Source organism: Enhydra lutris, unplaced genomic scaffold (assembly GCF_002288905.1).
Source record: "Enhydra lutris kenyoni isolate GAN:26980312 unplaced genomic scaffold, ASM228890v2 scaffoldscaffold18, whole genome shotgun sequence".
NCBI lineage: Eukaryota > Metazoa > Chordata > Mammalia > Carnivora > Mustelidae > Enhydra > Enhydra lutris.
Genome location: NW_019154102.1, coordinates 33,129,845 through 33,150,218, shown reverse-complemented (window position 1 = coordinate 33,150,218; position 20,374 = coordinate 33,129,845). Strand labels below are relative to the sequence as shown.

The 20,374-nt window shown below is 37.9% G+C and overlaps 2 protein-coding genes across 5 annotated transcripts in view; one reads left to right on the top strand and one right to left on the bottom strand.

Moving 5' to 3' along the window:
- The window catches only part of LOC111147958 (dynein axonemal heavy chain 6), a 247,580-nt gene that overhangs the window by 33,517 nt on the left and 193,689 nt on the right, over positions 1-20,374 (bottom strand). Inside the window, exons 64-67 of the mRNA XM_022504259.1 lie at positions 7,965-8,125; positions 5,010-5,098; positions 4,108-4,254; positions 2,498-2,636 (exon numbers count right to left, since the gene is read on the bottom strand). Of these exons, the coding sequence (XP_022359967.1) occupies positions 2,498-2,636; positions 4,108-4,254; positions 5,010-5,098; positions 7,965-8,125 (536 nt within the window). The remainder of the gene's footprint in view (positions 1-2,497; positions 2,637-4,107; positions 4,255-5,009; positions 5,099-7,964; positions 8,126-20,374) is intronic.
- The window catches only part of LOC111147959 (TraB domain containing 2A), a 129,557-nt gene that overhangs the window by 89,628 nt on the left and 19,555 nt on the right, over positions 1-20,374 (top strand). The window lies entirely within an intron of this gene.

Sequence of the window (20,374 nt, the reverse complement as noted above, 5' to 3'; positions counted from 1 at the left end):
GAGGAGGAAGCAGACTCCCTGCTGAGCAGAGAGCCCGATGTGGGGCTCGATCCTAGGAACCTGGGATCTTGACCTGAGCCGAAGTCAGAGGCTTTAACCCACTGAGCCACCCAGGTGCCCCAAGTTTGAGAAGTTCTTTGTAGATCTTGGATATCAGCCCTTTGTCTGTAGTGTCATTTGCGAATATCTTCTCCCATTCTGTGAGTTCCCTCTTTGTTTTGTTGACTGTTTCCTTTGCTGTGCAGAAGCTTTTTATCTTGATGAAGTCCCAAAAGTTCGTTTTTGCTTTTGTTTTGCCTTGGGAGACATGTCTTGAAAGAAGTTGCTGTGGCCAATGTTGAAGAGGTTATTTTGCCTATTTTGATGGATACTGCCAGGATTTTGATGGATTCCTGTCTCACGATGAGATTCTCTCATCCATTTTGAGTTTATCTCTGTGTTATGAGTATGGTGAAAGAGAATAGTCAAATTTCATTCTTCTATACATAGCTGTCCAATTTTCTCAGCACCATTTATTGAAGAGACTGTCTTTTTTCCACTGGATATTTTTTCCTACTTTGTTGAAGATTATTTGACCATTGGGGTGCCTGGGTGGCTCAGTGGGTTAAAGCCTCTGCCTTCAGCTCAGGTCATGATCTCGGGGTCCTGGGATCAAGCCCCTCATCAGGCTCTCTGCTCAGCGGGGAGTCTGCTTCCTCCTCTCTCTCTCTCTGCCTGCCTCTCTGCCTACTTGTGATCTCTGTCAAATACACAAATAAAATCTTAAAAAAGAAAAAAAGATTATTTGACCATAGAGTTGAGGGTTCATATCTGGGCTCTCTACTCTGTTCCATTGGTTTATGTGTCTGTCTTTATGCCAATACCATGCTGTCTTGGTAATCACAACTTTGTAATAAAGATTGAAATCAGGCAACGTGATGCCCCTAGCTCTGTTTTTCTTCTTCAACATTTCCTTAGTGATTTGGGGTCTTTTCTGGTTCCATACAAGTTTTAGGATTGTTTGTTCCAGACTTTGAAAAATGCCACTGGTATTTTGATCAGGATGGCATTGAAAGTATAGATTGCTCTGTTTTGCCCATTTTTATTTTTTTTTAAATTAAAAAAATTTTTTTTATTTTTTCAGTGTTCCAAGATTCATTGTTTTGCCTATTTTTAAATTGGATTATTTTTCTTCTGTTCAGTTGTAAGTGTTCTTTATATACTTCGTATACAAGTGCCTTATCAGACATAATGATTTGCAGATATTTTCCTTCAGTCTGTGCCTTGTCATTTAACTTTCTTGATGGTGTTTGTTGAAGTATAAACGTTTTAAATGTTGATGACGTCCATTTTTTTATTGTTTGTTTTTATTATGTCATATCTAGTAATTCACTAATTTAAAGTCACAAAGATTTACTTATATGCTTTCTACTACAAGCTCTTCTAAGATCTTTATATTTTTAGCTCTCACATTTAACTCTTACAGGACTCACTTTGAATTAATTTTTGTGTATCATATGAGATAAGGATCCAAATTCATCCTTTTGCAGATGGATACCAGCACCATTTGTTGAAAAAATTATCCTTCCTCCACTGAGCTGCCCTGATACCTTTGTTGAAAGTAAGCTGATCATCAGTATAAGATCAATTGACCATCACCATTTTGTTAAGCAATGTTGGCCCCACTGGAGTAGTGGAGTCCTAGAGGCCAAAGTATAAAGTAGCCCCCTAGATTCCAAGACCACCCCTTTTGGTCCACTCTGAGGATGGTCCTCATTCATTTTCAGTGTTGTTTCACTGCCCTCTATTTCCAAATTTTATTTGCCTTCTAAGACTCTAGTTCACCTGATCCCTCTCTGTTCTCCATTTCCCTTACTCACCAGTGAAAACCCCCCATTCCCATTCTTCCCCTTTTCAGAGTGTTCTTCCTCCTCCACTTCCCAGTGCAAATCATTTCTTCTTCATTACTTGGGCCTACATATTCCACATTGGACCTAATTTTTGGCACAAGGTCCCATGTGGCCACAATTAATATTTGCTAAAAATTGTAATTCCTGAAATATTTTTTCCTTTTTCACAAGTATACCTGAATCAAAAGGTCTCTACTAGTCAATCAACGTTCAGATCTCTTGAATTTAAGAGCACAGACTCTCAAGGCTAGACTGACTGGATTTCAATCTTGGTTCCATCACTTATAAACTGTGTGCCTCAGTTTCCTCATGTATAAAATAGGGACATAACAGTCCTCACCTCATAGGTTGTTGTGAGGATTAAATCTGCTAATTCTTGGGAAGCGCTGAACATAGTACTTGGCATGTATCAAAAGTGATATAAGTTTTGCTGTTAGTATTTGGGAAAACACCTGCCCGTTTCCTATGTGTAAATATTCTCATGATATTCTTATCATGGTCTTATCTTCACAAAGGGACTATCAGAAGTCATTGTCACCACTATCGAATATTGGGGAAAAGATGCCATCTTTGTAAGGGCCGTGGCCTGGCCATGTGGGCATACCTACCAGTAATGTAAATGAGAGCATCCCAGGGAATTTTTCCTTCTTGACAATAAAGGTTGAGGTTCAGTAAAGCACATTCCCTGTCACTGTCATTAAATTCATAGCAAATATTCCAGCCAAGAGGGCCAAACTTTTTTCTCTCCTAGAAGGGACAATGAAAATAGTCCTACATAAAATTTGATAAAATTAAGTTTGTATGAAGTATTGAGAAATAAAAGATTTCTGTTGAATTTGGGCATCCTCATTCTGTAAAATCAGTTAAGATCATGAAGTTTAGCTTCATCTAGGCTTTCAGTTTGGCTTTCAGCAAACATGGGTAGCATCTCTTCCTCCAGTCCTGGCTCTTCTCCAAAATTTCCAAAAGAAAATTTGACATTACTGAAAATATAATAGGTCTGTGAAAAGGACATGGTCATTAATGGTAAAATAAAATGTTTCCCCTTCAAAATAGGTAGAAAAAAAAATACTGACACTAATCATCCATCTAGTGGCAAGAACTACTCCCTATTGTTCTAAGGAGTCTGTCCATCCCTTAGGGTTTTCAGTCATGTCACAATGTGCTGATTACATACTGACTTCTCTGCAGTGACATCTTTTTTTTTTTAAACGGTACACAGAATCCTAACCCTTGTTTCGTAACTTCACATTGTGAAGCCTTGCCCTTCCTTCATTATTTCCTTATCCCACTTTAATTTCTTAATTCCAAACTGATGATTACACCAGAGGTCTCATATTCCCTCCTCTTGATCTCGAAATTTCTCTTAAGTTTTGAACCACCTTCCCTCTTAGCTCTTTTTCTTTGTACAATGGGGGCCTCACACCTGGAGACCCTAGTCCCAACGTTGGATCTGCTCTAAGACCTTGTTTACATATTTATCTCATATCTTGTGTCTTTAATCTTTGTTTTTTTTCTTTATAGGTTCTTTCTCTGGAGACCATACACATTTGAAACCCAGGGAGCCAGTCTAAATAAGACACTATCTAGAAACACGTAGTCAAAGAGTCAGAATTTAAGTGCAGGGTCACAGTATGGACACCAAATCACAGCAGTGAACTTTGAGGAGAGGGAAGAAGAAAGTAGTACTTAGTTGAAGGTCATTTTTCAGGGCCCTTGGGGCTCTGGTCACAGGGAAGAGGCTCTTAAGGGTGGTGAGCCCAGTCAAACATGAACAGGCAAGAATGAAATTATTGCAAGAAAAAATGATAGACTCACATGATATGTATGTGCAAAGAAGGAATAATAAAAATAATCCTGAAATTATGGAGATATGGGACTACCAATTTCAGAAGTAGAGTCTGGAGGGAAGCAGATTTGGGAGTGAGGCATAGCTGAGGAGATTTATTTTTTTGCTTTTGAATTTGACCTCATGCATATATCCAGGTGACGGTGTCCCTTAGTCAAATCAGAGTAGAGCTGGGAGGCAAAGCTGTGGGCTGCAGAGGTGAGGGGAGTACTGAGATCAGCTACTGAGTGAGAACAGCTTCATTTCAGACCCTGAATGGGGCCTCAGCACTTCACAATGTCACTTGTAAGCTTTCCTGTAATTCCCACTTTTTCTGTATTTATTAACATAATGCACTTGTTTCCACTAAAAAGCAAAAATTGAGTGTACCTGAATAACTGCATGGAAGAAACAGATGCCAAATATTATTTGTCTCCATTTTCTTCCAAGTATATTTTCTTCAAAAAACGAAGGTGTCATTTCAGTAAATGCTCGTCTGATATTTGCACGTAAACCTTTTGGAGGCTCATTGGTTACCTGGATTCAGACACATAGGGGGCAGAGAGGGGGATTTTATAGATTTGCATCATTTCTGAATAACACACATAGACTGAAGCCATCGAGAGCATGTAGATAACTGATACCCGTGGGGCCATTCCTGGCATGTGGGGGCCTGCTCTGCATCTTGCTCAGCCTCAGTCTCTTCAGAGTCAGGCCTGATGGGATCTTTAGTCCTATAGTGGGTGAACCGTCTCCACAAGAACCTCAGACAATTTCTTTTGGTGTCCATTTTCTAAATATGGTCCAGAAAGTATGTTCAGGCCTTCCCCATTGGATTTTCCATGCATGCCAACATATGGCATCCCTTGATGACATGACAGGGGAGGAAGAGTCCTCTCGTTCCTGAGTGATCATTCATATGCAGAGGCTTCCCATGTATCGGAGGTTTCCAGCACTGAAATCCAGCAGCCATACTACCTGTAGGCCTTCCTGTCTCTCACATGCTGAAATATTCTCTTAATTCTGGGAGGGGTTCCATTCTCACTACTCTGCATCCTTGACATTTTCTTAAAGAGTTGAAGGATCAACAGACTAGGGCACACAAGGATGCGAGTGGCTTGCCAAACTGTTTACCTGTGTGCTATCAGGTGAAGGGATACCGACTTCTCCCTTCCCACCCGGGCCACCCAGACTTTGTCGTGGTCCTACGCGGGGCCTGTGTTCCCTGGACCACTTGGGGAACACACTAAGGCCAATTGGTTTGCACCATTCCAGCCATAGGCATATGTTACCTTGACAGAATTTTGAAGAACTGTAACAGGAAATGTACTGCTAGGCATGGAACTTAAAAAGAGTCGAAAAGTATCCTTGATAATGATATCTGTTTAAAACAAAGAGAAGACAACAAAAAAGGAAAATGCTTAACTTAATACTTTACATAACAAATACTTATTATGAGGTAGCAAAAAACCACTGTCAGCTCTGTTTAAAGACTAGTTTGTTTTAAGTCTTTTATGTTGTAAAATGTTCAAAGTGGAGGTGGGAGGAATTTTTATAGAAACTCTTAATACATGAAAGTTTGGCAATCCAGAAACTGGCACATCTGAGTAAAGAAATGAAAGACACATTAATTTTCAATACTTGGAGGTGTTAAGGGTCTTCCCTCTGAGATTGGGAAAATTTTCAATTAAAAAATAGGACAGTCATTGCCAGTGCTCATGAAGTGTTTTGTTTTGTTTTTAAACGATTCAATTTATGGAAAATTGCATGAAAATGGTCAGAAAGTCCTATGGAGAAGAAAGGGATTTCTCTACTCTACAGAGAAGTTCAAAGGGAACTGAAGGTGCAGGGGTATGGACAGACTTCATAAGTACCATGAAGAAGTTTAAGTCAATATGCTTACTTTGCGAGCTCTGCACGGAAAATGTAAGAAAATGAGTTCCCTTCTGGGTTCAAAAGGCTAGAGCAAAGTTGGGAAAAGTGGTGTTCCTATTATAGGAAGATGCAGTCATCACCCAATGATGACTTTCTTGGTTTTTAAGTACCTATTATGGTGTTTTTTCCAACAATCCAGGCCTGCTCCCTCTCTAGAGTCTTTTCATTGGCTGTTCCTTCTGCCTGGAATGCTCTTCCTTTAGATTCCCTCACTTTCTTCAAGTCTAAGTCAAATGTTACCTTCTCAAAGAGGTTTACCCAGATTACATGTTTAAATTGCTCTCCATTCTTTCTCCCTATCGCTCCCCGCCCCCGCCATTTCATCCTGACCTTTTTGTTTTCTTTTCCCCCAAAGCACTAGCCACATTCTATCATACCATACAAACTACTTATTTATTATATGGTTTAATTATTGTTCGTTCCCTCTCACTAACATTTAAGTTCTAGGAGGGTAGATATCTATGGTTGTTTTGCTCATTGTCCTACCTTAAACATCTAGAACAGTGCATGGTACATGGTAGGTTCCCAAATACTTATTGAATGAATGAATGCAGATTAAAGCTGAATTTATGCTCCTTATTTTGATAATCTAAATTCATGCACTACATTAAATAACTAAAATTAAGTTAGTTCTAGTACAATTCTAGAGCAATACTAAAGTTGCTTGCATGGTAAAAACTATTAGGTATAGAAGTCAGACATCAACCAAAGTCTTAGGGCTAATGATTTCAATAACCAAAAATGCAAAACATGAGAAAAGCAGATTTAAAGAAGTACTTTTTTTTTCATCCTTTTCCTCTTATAATTGCAGAAGCATCAAGAATATTAACTTTCATACACATCATAGAAGTTTAGAGCTGGAATGGAGTCTTAGAAATCAGCATAAGGTTTCTAGGGAAGATACCATGTGGGCATCTTATGGCTGGGGAAACTGAGGCCCAGAGAGGAGATATCGTTGTATAGGCAAGAAATAGTAGGGGCAGAACTCTACTTGGGTCTTAGAATTTCAAGTCTGGAGCTTTTGCTTCTTCCTTTGTTTCTTTTTTCTTCTGTTCACTTACTCTTTTCGGGTTATTACTTGAATGTATTTTATTTTAAATGGATTTAAGTTAAACATCAGAACTCAAATAGGTACATTACTAAATGATTGTAACAAGGGCCAGAAGATGATTTTTAAAATCCATTTAAGCTTTGGTAAGCCAAAGGTGTCAACTTTGGCTGGCTTCCATAGCCTGTCCAGCTTCCAGCATACACTCGCTCTTGTCCCAGTCAGCATGAGGCTTAACAACGTCTCCCTATTTTGAAGTAGTTCCACTACTGTAGTTGCACTGCAGCAAATTGCTTTTTTTGATGCCTTCCATTTCCTTCTGAATTATAATCCTAATCACCAGCAACCCCTGAACAGTGGTGAATACCTTCTTGTCATTTTTTTTCTTTAATTATTTAAATGGAAATAAACCACAGGCCCAGTTGGAAGCAGGCCGCTCTTGTTGCACTGCAAAAGGGTAAAAACAGTGGAAATTCTGGATGGTTGATGTGAACAACTTTATCCTTGCTGGAAGAAGCAGTTTACAGAGGCAAGGGGTGGGGAACCAGGAAATGAGGGATCTTTAGGTGATGGCTGCTATGTCTTGGCTCTGTGGTGGCATCCAATATAGACTGGCCACTTTATAAAGTCAGCAGTAAGTAAAGTCACTTGCAAGACCAGCTGTATAGCTCTCACCTTCCCAGAAGGCTTCTGTGGTCAGGGCATAAAGGAAGACCCCAGAGAAAGGGCTCTGGATATCCTAGGTTAGCAGGAAAGTGGGGGCTCACCCTGCTTATTAACAAAAATATTGTTCCTAAGGTTTCAATTATTTTTATACTAACATTCTAAAATGAGGAGGGTTAGTTGGTACAGGAGTCGCAGAGAATAAGAAGTAGTGGAACATGACTCTAGGTAGATTGGTGACAATCTGAATCTGTGCATCTTCTCTCTGTAGTGAAAGATTGAATTTCCTTTCTTTGTCTTAAGTCCATTTTTCTATTTCTTTTACCATGCCTTTAGTTAATCTATTTTGAATTCAAATGGCCTCCATAGAAAGGAACATGAAATAGAAATGATCCAGTGGATCATACCCACAACTTGGAAGTCTGAAGATCCTTTTTCAGGTTTGGATTGTGTAATTTAACTAAAACTCTCTAGTTCTAAAATTCCTCCTCTTTAATATGGGAAAACATAATTCCTCAATAAAAAATTACTACAAGATTGGATTCAACAAAGAAAGTCTACATAAAAAGCTATTATTATGCAATTGCTGTTTTCAACATACTTGAATCTGTGAAGGTTTTAATTAGTTCTTCCATTGCCAACATCCAAGAAACAGCAAGATGGCAGTTTTGCAAAAATACCCAGTTTCCTGATTTCATTGCTTCTTTGATCATTCTTTCAGCAATGGGTCCTTGTCCTTGCCCCAGTGAAATTGATTGCACCCTGAATTCCACAACAAAAAATGTTGTTTTATGTTTTTTATAAGCAATGAGACTATGAAGAAATGTAAATTACATAGACTCCTAAAATATGCACACATTTCAAATCCTCATTTTAGTAGATGTGTAAGTATTTTTTTTCTTGTTTTTAAAAACATTTTCTACTACAACACACATATAGAAAAGTCTAAAAAACCAAATATATAGCTCTATGGATTACCACAAATGAATACCCATGGTTGAGAATGAAGTTTGCCAATCCCCAGAGACATGCTCTTATGCCCCTTTCTATTCCAACGTCTCTTCCTTCCTCCTTCCCACAGGGACATGTTATCCTGATTTTCAGCACTATAGATCAGTTTTTAAAAACTTAAAAAAATTTGAAGTCTCACATCCATATAGAGTAAGTCCATAAATCATTAGTGTGTGGCTTAATGAAATCTCTCAAAGTGACTGTATACTTATACCACCACACAGGACACAAAAAGGAGAGGATTCCCAGCACCTACCCAATCAATAGCCTTATTCATTCCCAAGGTAAAAGTTATTTTGAATTCTAATACCATAGATTAATTTTACTAGTTGTTATATTTTGTATAAATGGAATCATATAGTATATACATATCTTCTATATTTGGTCTGTTTCAATCAACATTTTTTAAATCTACTTTTTTAAGATTTATTAATGTATTTGACAGAGAGAGAGAGAGAAGGAGTGAGCACAAGCAGACAGAGCAAGAAGGAGAAGCAGGCTCCCTGTTGAGCAGAGAACCTGAAAGGGGGCTCCATCCCAGGACTGAGATCATGACCTGAGCAGAAGATAGAGGCTTAACTGACTGAGCCACCCAGATGCCCCAAATTATTTTTAAGATTAATTTATATTATTGTGTGTCATTGTAGTTTATTCCTTTTCATTGCTATATAATATTCCACCCTGTGATTATACCACAATTTATTCATTTATTCTGCTATTGATGGACATTTGGGTTATTTCTGCTTCTTGGCTATGACATCCAATACTGCACTAAACATTCTTCTACATGTTGCTTGGTATACATGCACACTCCCTTTTCTTTTGTATATTCCTAGGACTAGAACTGCTTTGACTTACTTTGACAAAGTATGTGTATGTTTAATTTTATTATAATATCAAATTGTTTTCCAAAGTGATGCCACCATTCTGAATTCAACTTCCACTGAGAATATTTGTTTCTCCATATCCTTGCTCGCACTGTTTCATTTTTGCCCTCCCTACCCCCAACAACCCCCTTGCTCTGCCTCTCAAATTCTTCATATCCAAGAGATGATATGATAATTGTCTTTCTCTGATTGACTTATTTTGCTTAGCATAATACCCTCTAGTTCCATCCACGTTGTGGCAAATGGCAAAATTTTGTTTTTTTTTGACGATGGACATCTAGGTTCTCTCCACAGTTTGGCTATTGTAGACATTGCTGCTATAAACATTTGGGTGCACATAACTCTCTGGATCCTTACATTTGTATCTTTAGGGTAAATACCCAGTAGTGGGATTGCTGGGTCGTAGGGTAGCTCTATTTTCAACTTTTTGAGGAACCTCCATACTGTTTTCCAGAGTGGCTACACCAGCTTGCATTCCCACCAACAGTGTAGGGGGGGGGGTTCCCCTTTCTCCGCATCCTCGCCAACATCTGTCCTTTCCTGACTGGTTAATTTTAGCCATTCTGACTGGTGTGAGGTGGTATCTCACTGTGGTCTTGATTTGTATTTCCCTGATGCCGAGTGATGTGGAGCACTTTTTCACATGTCTGTTGGCCATTTGGATGTCTTCTCTACAGAAATGTCTATTCATGTCTTCTGCCCATTTCTTGATTGGATTCTTTGTTCTTTGGGTGTTGAGTTTGAGAAGTTCTTTATTGATTTTGGATACTAGCCCTTTATCTGATGTCATTTGTAAATATCTTCTCCCATTCTGTTGGTTGTCTTTTGGTTTTGTTGACTGTTTCCTTTGCTGTACAAAAGCTTTTGATCTTGATGAAGTCCCAATAGTTCATATATACCCTGGCTTCCCTTGCCTTTGGCAATGTTTCTAGGAAGAAGTTGCTGTGGCTGAGGTTGAAGAGGTTGCTGCCTGTGTTCTCCTCAAGGATTTTGATGGATTCCTGTCTCACATTGAGGTCTTTCATCCATTTTGAGTCTATTTTTGTGTGTGGTGTAAGGAAATGGTGCAGTTTCATTCTTCTGCATATGGCTGTCCAATTTTCCCAGCACCATTTGTTGAGGAGACTGTCTTATTTCCATTGGACATTCTTTCTTGTTTTGTTGAAGATCAGTTAACCATAGAGTTGAGGGTCCATTTCTGGGCTCTCTATTCTGTTCCATGGATGTGTGTGTCTGTTTTTGTGCCAGTACCATACTGTCTTGGTGACAGCTTTGTAATAGAGCTTGAAGTCTGGAATTGTGATGCCACCAACTTTGGATTTCTTCTTCAACATTCCTCTGGCTATTCAGGGTCTTTTCTGGTTCCATATAAATTTAAGTGTTATTTGTTCCATTTCTTTGAAAAAGTTGATGGTATTTTGATAGGGATGGCATTAAATGTATAGATTGCTTTAGGTAGCATAGACAGTTTCATAATATTTGTTCTTCCAATCCATGAACATAGAACGTTTTTCTATTTCTTTGTGTTGTGCTCAATTTCTTTATGGTTTTCTGAGTACAGTTTCTTTGCCTCTTTGGTTAGGTTTATTCCTGGGTATCTTATGGTTTTGGGTGCAATTGTAAATGGGATCGACTCCTTAATTTCTCTTTCTTCTGCCTTGCTGTTGGTGTATAGAAATGCAACTGATTTCTGTGCATTGATTTTATATCCTGACACTTTACTGAATTTTTGTATGAGTTCTAGCAGTTTTGGAGCAGAGTGTTTTGGGCTTTCCACACAAAGTATCATATCATCTGCAAAGAGTGAGAGTTTGACTTCTTTGCTGATTAGGATGCCTTTTATTTCTTTGTTGTCTGATGGCTGAGACGAGGACTTCTAGTACTATGTTGAAGAGCAGTGGTGATAGTGAATATCCTGCTGTGTTCCTGACCTTAGGGGAAAAGCTCTTAGTTTTTCCCCATTGAGAATGATATTCGCTATGGGTTTTTCATAGATGGCTTTGGTGATATTGAAGTATGTACCCTCTATCCCTACACTGTGGAGAGTTTTGATCATGAAGGGATGCTGTACTTTGTCAAATGCTTTTTCAGCATCTATTGAGAGTATCATATGTTTCTTGTTCTTTCTTATACATTAATTGTACATATTATATTGTACAATTAATGTATATAATTAATTGTATGTCAATCATATAATTGTATGATTGTAATCAATCATATTGATTGATTTGAAGATGTTGAGCAACCTTGCAGCCCAGGAATAAATCCCACTTGGTCGTGGTGAATAATCCTCGTAATGTAGTGTTGGATCCTACTGGCTAATGTTTTGGTGAGAATTTTTGCATCCGTGTTCATCAAGGATATTGGTTTGTAATTCTCCTTTTTGATGGGGTCTTTGTCTGGTTTTGGGATCAAGGTAATGCTGGCCTCATAAAATGAGTTTGGAAGTTTTCCCTCTATTTCTATTTTTTGGAATAGTTTCAGGAGAATAGGTATTAATTCTTTTTTAAATGTTTGGTAGAATTCCCCTGGGAAGCCATCTGGCCCTGGGCTCTTGTTTGTTGGGAGATTTTTGATGACTGCTTCAATCTCCTTACTGGTTATGGGTCTGTTCAGGTTTTCCATTTCTTCCTGGTTCAGTTTTGGTAGTTTATATGTCTCTAGGAATGCATCCATTTCTTCCAGAGTGTGTATTTGCCATTTTGCATAAAGTACAAATTTGCTGGTGTGTAATTGCTCATAATATGTTCTTATAATTGTTTGTATTTCTTTGGTGTTGGTTGTGATCTCTCCTCTTTCATTCATGATTTTATTAATTTGGGTCCTTTCACTTCTCTTTTTGATAAGTCTGGCCAGGGGTTATTAATCTTATTAATTCTGTCAAAGAACCAGCTCCTAGTTTCATTGATTTGTTCTACTGTTCTTTGGGTTTCTGTTTCATTGATTTCTGCTCTGATCCTTATTATTTCTCTTTTCCTGCTGGGTTTAGGGTTTCTTTCTTGTTCTTTCTCCAGCTCCTTTAGGTGTCAGGTTAGGTTGTGTATTTGAGACCTTTCTTGTTTCTTGAGAAAGGCTTGTATCGCTATATATTTTCCTCTCAGGACTGCCTTTGCTGTTTCCCAAAGACTTGGAACAGTTGTGTTTTCATTTTCATTTGTTTCCATGAATTTTTAAAATTCTTCTTTAATTTCCTGGTTGATGCACTCATTCTTAAGTATGATGCTCTTTAGCCTCCATGTATTTGAGTTCTTTCCAACTTTCCTCTTGTGATTGAGTTCTAGTTTCAAAGCATTGTGGTCTGGAAATATGTGGGAATGATCCCATTCTTTTGGTAACAGTTGAGACCTGATTTGTGACCCAGGATGTGATCTGTTCTGGAGAATGTTCCATGTGCACTAGAAAAGAATGTGTATTCTGTTGTTTTGGAATGGAATGTTCTGAATATATGTGATGTCCCTCTGGCCCAGTGTGTCATTTAAAGCCTTTATTTAACCTTGTTGATCTCTTGCTTAGATGATGTGTCCATTTCAGCAAGGAGGGTGTTAAAATTCCCTACTATTATTGTATAATTGTCAATGTGCTTCTTTGATTTTGGTATTAATTGGTTTATATGATTGGCAGCTCCCATGTTAGGGGCATATATATTTAAAACTGTAGATCTTCTTGGAAAGATCCTTTATGTATGATATAAGTCCTTCCTCATCTCTTATTGTAGACTTTGGCTTAAAATCTAATTTATCTGATATAAGGATTGCCACCCCAGCTTTCTTTTGATGTCCATTAGCATAGTAAATTGTTTTCCACCCCCTCACTTTAAATCTGGAAGTGTCTTTGGGTCTAAAATCTGTTTCTTGCAGACAGCATATCAATGGGTCTTGTTTTTTATCCATTCTGGTACCCTGTCTTTTTATTGGGGCATTTAGCCCATTTACATTCAGGGTAACTACTGAAAAATACGAATTTAGTGCCATTGTGTTGCCCGTAAGGTGACTGTACTGTACATTTTTACTGTTCCCTTCTCATCTGTTACTTTTAGGCTCTCTCTGCTTAGAGGACCCTTACAATATATCCTGTAGGGCTTGTTTGGGGTTTGCAAATTCTTTTATTTTTTGTTTGTCCTGGAAGGTTTTTATCTCTCCTTCTATTTTCAATGACAGGATAGCTGGATACAGTATTCTTGGCCGCCTATTTTTCTCGCTTAGTTCTCTGAATAGATCATGCCAGTCCTTTCTGGCCTTCCAGTTCTCTGTGGATAGGTCTGCTGCCAGTCTAATATTTCTACCATTGTATGTAGATGGGATGTCTTGTCCCAAGCTGCTTTCAAGATATTTTCTTTGTCGCTGAGACTTGTAAGTTTTACTATTAGATGACAGGGTGTGGACCTATTTATATTAATTTTGAGGGGGGGGTGTTCTCTGTGCCTCCTGGATTTTGATGCTTGTTCCCTTTACCAAATTAAGGAAATTCCCTGCTATTATTTGCTCCAATATACTTTTTGCCTCTCTCTCTCTTTCTTCTTCTTCTGGGATCCCAATTATTCTGATAATTTTGGTCTTATGGTATCACTTATCTCTCGAATTCTCCCCTCATGGTCCAGTAGTCGTTTATCTGTCTTTTGCTCAGCTTCTTTATTCTCTATCATTTGGTCTTCAATATCACTAATTCTCTCCTCTGCCTCATTTATCCTGGCTGTATGAGCCTCCATTTTTTATTGTACCTCATTAATAGCTTTTTAAAATTTCAACTTGGTTAGATTTTAGTTCTTTTATATCTCCAGAAAGGGATCCTCTAGTATCTTCCATGCTTTTTTTGAGCCCAGCTAGCACTTTGATAATCATCATTCTGAACTCTAGTTATGACATCTTACTAATGTCCACATTGATTAGGTCCCTAGCTATCAGCACTGCCTGTTGTTCTTTTTTTTTTTTTTGAGGTGAGTTTTTCCACCTTGTCATTTTTCCAGATAAGAATAGATGAATGAGAGCACAAAATCCAAAAAGGGTAGCAATGACCCCAGAAAAATATACACTAACCAAATCAGAAGAGACCCGAAAGGAGCGGGGGGGACAAAAGGGGGGAAGAAAAAAACAAAATATATATATGTATATGTATGTGTGTGTATGTATGTGTGTGTGTGTGTGTATGTGTATGTATGTGTCTGTGTGTGTGTATATATGTGTATATATATATATATATATATATATATATAGAGAGAGAGAGAGAGAGAGAGAGAGAGAGAGAGAGACTGGTGAATAGAACAGAGCCACACACTTGATTTTGGGTGTATTTTAGTCTGTTAGAAGAAATTGCATCCCAAAATTTTAAATAAAGAAGAACATATATATACAAAAATAAGAAGAAACACGATGAAGGGATGGAATGTAACTGTAAAGATGAAAATTTAAAAACATTCTAAAATAGGCATTGATAAGATAAGAAGTTGGTTAAAAAAGAAAAAAAAAAGGAGGAAAGAATGTGATGGCTGGAGACTAAAACAAACCATATGCTAGATTTAGTGTATATTTTGTTCTGTTAGAAGAAACTGTATCCCAAAATTTTAAAGAAAGAAAAACGTATATATATACAAAAAATAAGTTTAAATGCAATGAAGGGATAGAATGTGACTGTAACAATGACACTTAAAAAAGATTTTTAAAAAAGGTATTGATAAAATAATTCAAAAAGGTTAAGATACAATAGAGGAAAAATTTTTTAAAAATACAATAAGAAAAAAATAAAATTGAAAAAATGTAACTTTGAAAAACTAAGGAATCATGGGAAAGAAGCCATGAATTCTGTGTTGCATTCCCCTAGCTCTGGAGTTCTGTAGTTCTCATTGATTTGTCAACTTGGTCTTAGCTGGATATCCTTTCACTTTCTGGGGGTGGGGTCTATTGCAGTGATTCTCAAATATCTTTGCTTGCAGTGGAATTGCACCCCCCGCCCTTGCCAGGGGCCAGGCTATGTAATATTGATTTTGCTCTCAGGACCTTTTGTTCCCCGAATGCTTTCCATAGTGCTTTTAGGACGGCAATAAAAATGGCGGCCTCCCAATCTCTGGCCCTGGAGGACCTGAGAGCTTGGGCCCCCACTCCTCAGTGTGCCCTCAGAGAAAAGCAGTCAACCACTCTCGTCTCCCTGGTCTCTGGCCATGCTCTGTGCTCATCTGGCCTGTGACAGAGTGTTTTTATCCCTGGTGTACAGCCCCATTTGGAGTCTCCAAACCCAGCAGATTCCTGTAACATGCTCCTATGCTGATCCTCCCAGAGGAGGAAGGAGGGGGGCCTCCCTGGATCTGCCACTAGTGGGGTCCCTGCTTGAAGAGCAGTGACCCGACCGTGCCTTGGGTCATGGTTTAAGGTAACCCTGAGCTGAGAGCCCCCTCCTCAGCTCCATCTCTGCTGCTGGCTTCCCAGCTTTGATACCTGGGAGCTTTGCTACACCCAGACACCCCTGGTCTTTTCCTGACTCTGCAGGTCCTGAGACCATACTGTCCCCACAAGGGCTCCACCTCCTGCTTAGCCTCTGGAGTGACTTCTCTTGGTGGAGCAGACTTCCAAAAGTTCTGATTTTGTGCTCTGTTGCTTTACCACTTGCTGGGAGCCAGCCCCACCCCTGTGGTCTCTCTTCCTATATATCACCTTGATTCACTTCTCCACACATCCTAACTTCCAGGAAGTGATCACTTTTCTGTTCCTAGAATTGCTGCTCTTCTCTTGGATCTCCTATTGAGTTTGTAGGTGTTCAGAATGTTTTGATAACTATCTAGCTGAATTCCTGGGACCCGATGATATTTAGGTGTCCTACTCCTCCATCTTGCTCCTCCCCTCCCAGACTCTTGATTTCTGCTCAGGTTATGATCTTAGGGTCATGAGGTTGAACCCTGCATTGGGCCCCACACTGGGCGTGGAACCTGCTTAGGATCCTCTTTCTGCCTCCCTCTTGCCCACAGTGCATGTATTTTCTCACTCTCTCTCTTTAAAAACAAAAAAACAAAAAACTAACAACTTAAAAAAAATCTACTTCTAGTGGTTCTTCTGGTGTTTTGGATCTTATCTATTGAATATATGTTTCTATATCATTAATTTCTGCTTTTACATTTTTTCCCTTCTATTAGTTTAATCATTACTTTTTAGATTGCCCTGTGCCTAATACATGCACTTAAGCCTATAAATTTCCCTGTAATCCTAGGTTCAGATGCATCTCACCAGTTTTGATATATCTTCACCATTATTCTATTTAGTACATGTTTGAATTTCCATTTCAATATCTTCTTTGTCTGAAAACGGTTTCATCTTAGCTTTGTTTAAAAAATTTTTTGACAATGGAGTGCCTGCATGGCTCAGTTGGTTAAGTGTCCAACTCTTGATCTCAGTCCAGTTCTTGATCTCAGGGTCACAAGATCAACACAGCATGAAGCCTACTTTAAGTACTGTTTTGAGAGGAATAAAATTCTATTTTATTTACCAGACAGTAACTGGCTTTCAGTACTTTGAATATACATTTTTGTGCCTTGCATTGTTTCTGCAGAGAAATCCGTCAACAGCTTACTTGCATCTTTGAAGATAATCTGTTTTTACTGTATTGTCTTTGTTTTTTCTACAATTTACTGTGATGGGTCTTGGTAGAATTGTTTTTTGTTTACTTGTTTCTTTTAAAGATTTAATTTTTGAGTAATCTCCACACCCAATGTGGGGCTCAAACTCACAGCCTTGGGATCAAGAGTCACATGCTCTATCAGCTGAGCCAGCCAGGCACCCCAGGTAGAATTGTTTGTGTTTATTACACTTTTTCATTTGGTAGGGTTTATTTACTTTGTGAATTGGTGTCTTTTGTCAGTTTTGGAAGATTTTCAGCCACTGCTTATTGAAATATTATTCTGTGCTCTTCTGTCCTCTGGGACTCAGATTATATCCTATTAGATCTTGTTTAGTCTCTGCATGCTTTTTACTCATCAATTTCATCTTGGAATTCTTAATTTTGGTTACAGTTTTCAATTCTAGAATTCTGCTTTTATTTTTTTTTATTTTTTTTAAGGATTTTATTTATTTATTTGACAGACAGAGATCACAAGTAGGCAGAAAGGCAGGCAGAGAGAGAGGAGGGGAAGCAGGCCCCCTGCTGAGCAGAGAGCCCGATGTGGGGCTCGATCCCAGGACCCCAAGATCATGACCCGAGCCGAAGGCAGAGGCTTAACCCACTGAGCCACCCAGGCGCCCCTAGAATTCTGCTTTTAAATAACTTTAGTTCTCTGTCAATATTCTCAATCTTTCCTTCTTGAATATTTATACAAATTTTTTTTTAAGATTTTATTTATTTATTTGACAGAGAGAGATCACAAGTAGACGGAGAGGCAGGCAGAGAGAGAGAGAGAGAGAGAGGGAAGCAGGCTCCCCGCCGAGCAGAGAGCCCAATGCGGGACTCAATCCCAGGACCCTGAGATCATGACCCGAGCCGAAGGCAGCGGCTCAACCCACTGAGCCACCCAGGCGCCCTCCTTCTTGAACATTTAAAGATTGCTGTTTAAAAATCAATCTCATGTATCCTTTATCGGGATGCTGTACTCTGTTTCTATTGTATATTGTTTCTCTTGACTTGTTTTAAACATACTTTTTGGCCTTCTTGTGTCCCTGGTTATATTTTATCATGTGCCTACGTTTTTGTGTTCCTCCACACAAGATTCACATCTTCTTCTGGCAAGCAGCTAGAGATATTGGTAATCAGGGGTCACCATAATTTCCTTGTAAGTATATTTCTTACCTGGCCTTATTCCTTTTGATGACTCTCCTTAGAGTGCCAAACCAAAGTAAGGGAGGTGGTTTACCAGTTTCCTCTACTATTCAATTGGCTCTGGGCTCCAATTTTGTCCCCTTTGTCTCTCTCTCTCTTTTAAAGATTTTATTTATTTATTTGACAGACAGAGATCACAAGTAGGCAGAGAGGCAGGCAGAGAGAGAAGAGGAAGCAGGCTCCCTGCTGAGCAGAGAGCCCGATGCGATGCGGGGCTTGATCCCAGGGCCCTGGAATCATGACCTGAGCCAAAGGCAGAGGCTTTAACCCACTGAGACACCCAGGTGCCCCGAGTCTCCTTTGTCTCTTTAATCAATGAAAAGTTTTGCTCAGCTTCTCAGCCTCTTTGCCTCCTCTTCTGATGTCTCTCTGTGAGTGCAGGACTAACTGTTTGGGTGTTCTTCATCTCTTGACTATTCCTTATTTCATTCTCCAAACCTTCAAGCATTTAAAAAAAATGTTTTAAAAAATGTTTTGTATATTTAAAAATATATTTTGCTCAAGGTTTCTAGTTGTTCTTAGTGGGGATATTAGTCTGAGTTCTTAGTCTGACATTTCTGGACCAGAAGTCCTTAAATATTCATAAATTTACAGCTAAGTGACTCATTACTATACCTTAATGATTTTTGATATGTAATATTGTTTTTGTTATGTACTTCCACTTATTGGGAAATTTCCCTTTAATAGATGAGTTGTTCAAAAGGGCATTTTTCATCTTTCAAATATTAAAATAACCTTTAAGATTCATTCTTAATATTAATTATGTCAGGGATTAAGTTTATCTTATTTTTGAAATATGTTTTAGCACATGGTTAATTCTTATAAATGTTCCATGTGTATTTGAAGAACTTGCATTTATTCTATGCATTGAGTGTAAAGATCAAAGTCATTAAATTCACTATTAAATTTATTGTCTGAATATTTTATATTCTTAACAATTCTGCAACCTTTTTCTTTTTATTCTTCATATAGTTTCTATTAGAAATGTATTAAAATTGTCCACATTAATGTTAATTTATCAATTTCTCCTTATATTAGTTTCTCTAGTTTTTGCTTTATAGATTTCAAGCTTTGTTAGTTGTGTACAATTGTACAATTGGTGTTTTTTTGTTTGTGGGTTTTTCTATATATCATACAGTTGCCCTTTTAATCCCTAATATATATATATTTTTTGCTCCCAACTCTATTTTGTGATATATATTGGAACTGTTAACAGCTTTCTTTTGGTTAGTGTTTGCATAATATCTCTTTATTTTCTACTTTCCTATGCTGTCTTTGTATTATTTATGCATTTTCTAAGTGGCATATAGCTAAATGTTACTTTTAAAATCCAACTTGGTCATATTTATCTTTTCACAGTGAGATATTTATACTTTAGGTATTTGAGTTGATTTCTCTATTCTGGTTTGGCTTTTTGATTTGCTATATTTTACCTTTGAATTTATTTTTCTTCTTCTTTCCTATCTAATGTTGGATTAGAATATTGCACTACATATTCTTTTGTTCCTCTGCTGGCTTGGACGCTATATTTATTATTCTGGTGTTTTCCCTAAAAATTCCAACATGTCCATTCAAACACAAATTTTCCTAAGGCAAACAGAGTTATTCTGTGCTTCTTTTTTCTTCCTGAATACATCAAGAACTTAACACATATTAACTACCTATTAACATCCCTCCCTCTGATTATCTTGAATTATTTTATGTTTAATACTTGAAATATTTGAGACATACAAAAACTACAAGGTTAATATAGTGAATATTCATGTACCCACAAACCAGTGTATGAAATAAAACACTGTTTACATGATCTGAACCTGCAATGTCCTTGTCCACTTCTATCTCATTACTCAACCTTCACTTTCCAAGGTCACTGCTATCCTGGATTTGGTATAAGTTCCCTACCTTCCTTTATACTGTTACTGTAATTTTATGAATTCCTAAACAATATATAACATATATAGTTTTAAATGTTTATATATTTTATCATACTTCTCCAATATTATATAGTTTTTCTGCAATTTATGTTTTTGGCTCTGTATTAGTTCATGTGACCTATCTGTATTGATATACATAATTCTAGTTTATTCATTTTCATGACTATAGTGTATTATATTCAATTTTATAAATATACCACAACTTGTATGATCATTTTTCTAGATGGACATTTTGGATGGTTCCACTGTTTTTTGTTATGTTTCTACAAATGTTCTTGAACACAGCTCCTTGCACCATGTGACTGATTTTATTCTAGGTTGCAGATTCAGTAATGACTTGTTGAGATGTAGGGGAATGCCATTTTCAACTTTAACATACTGTTAACTCT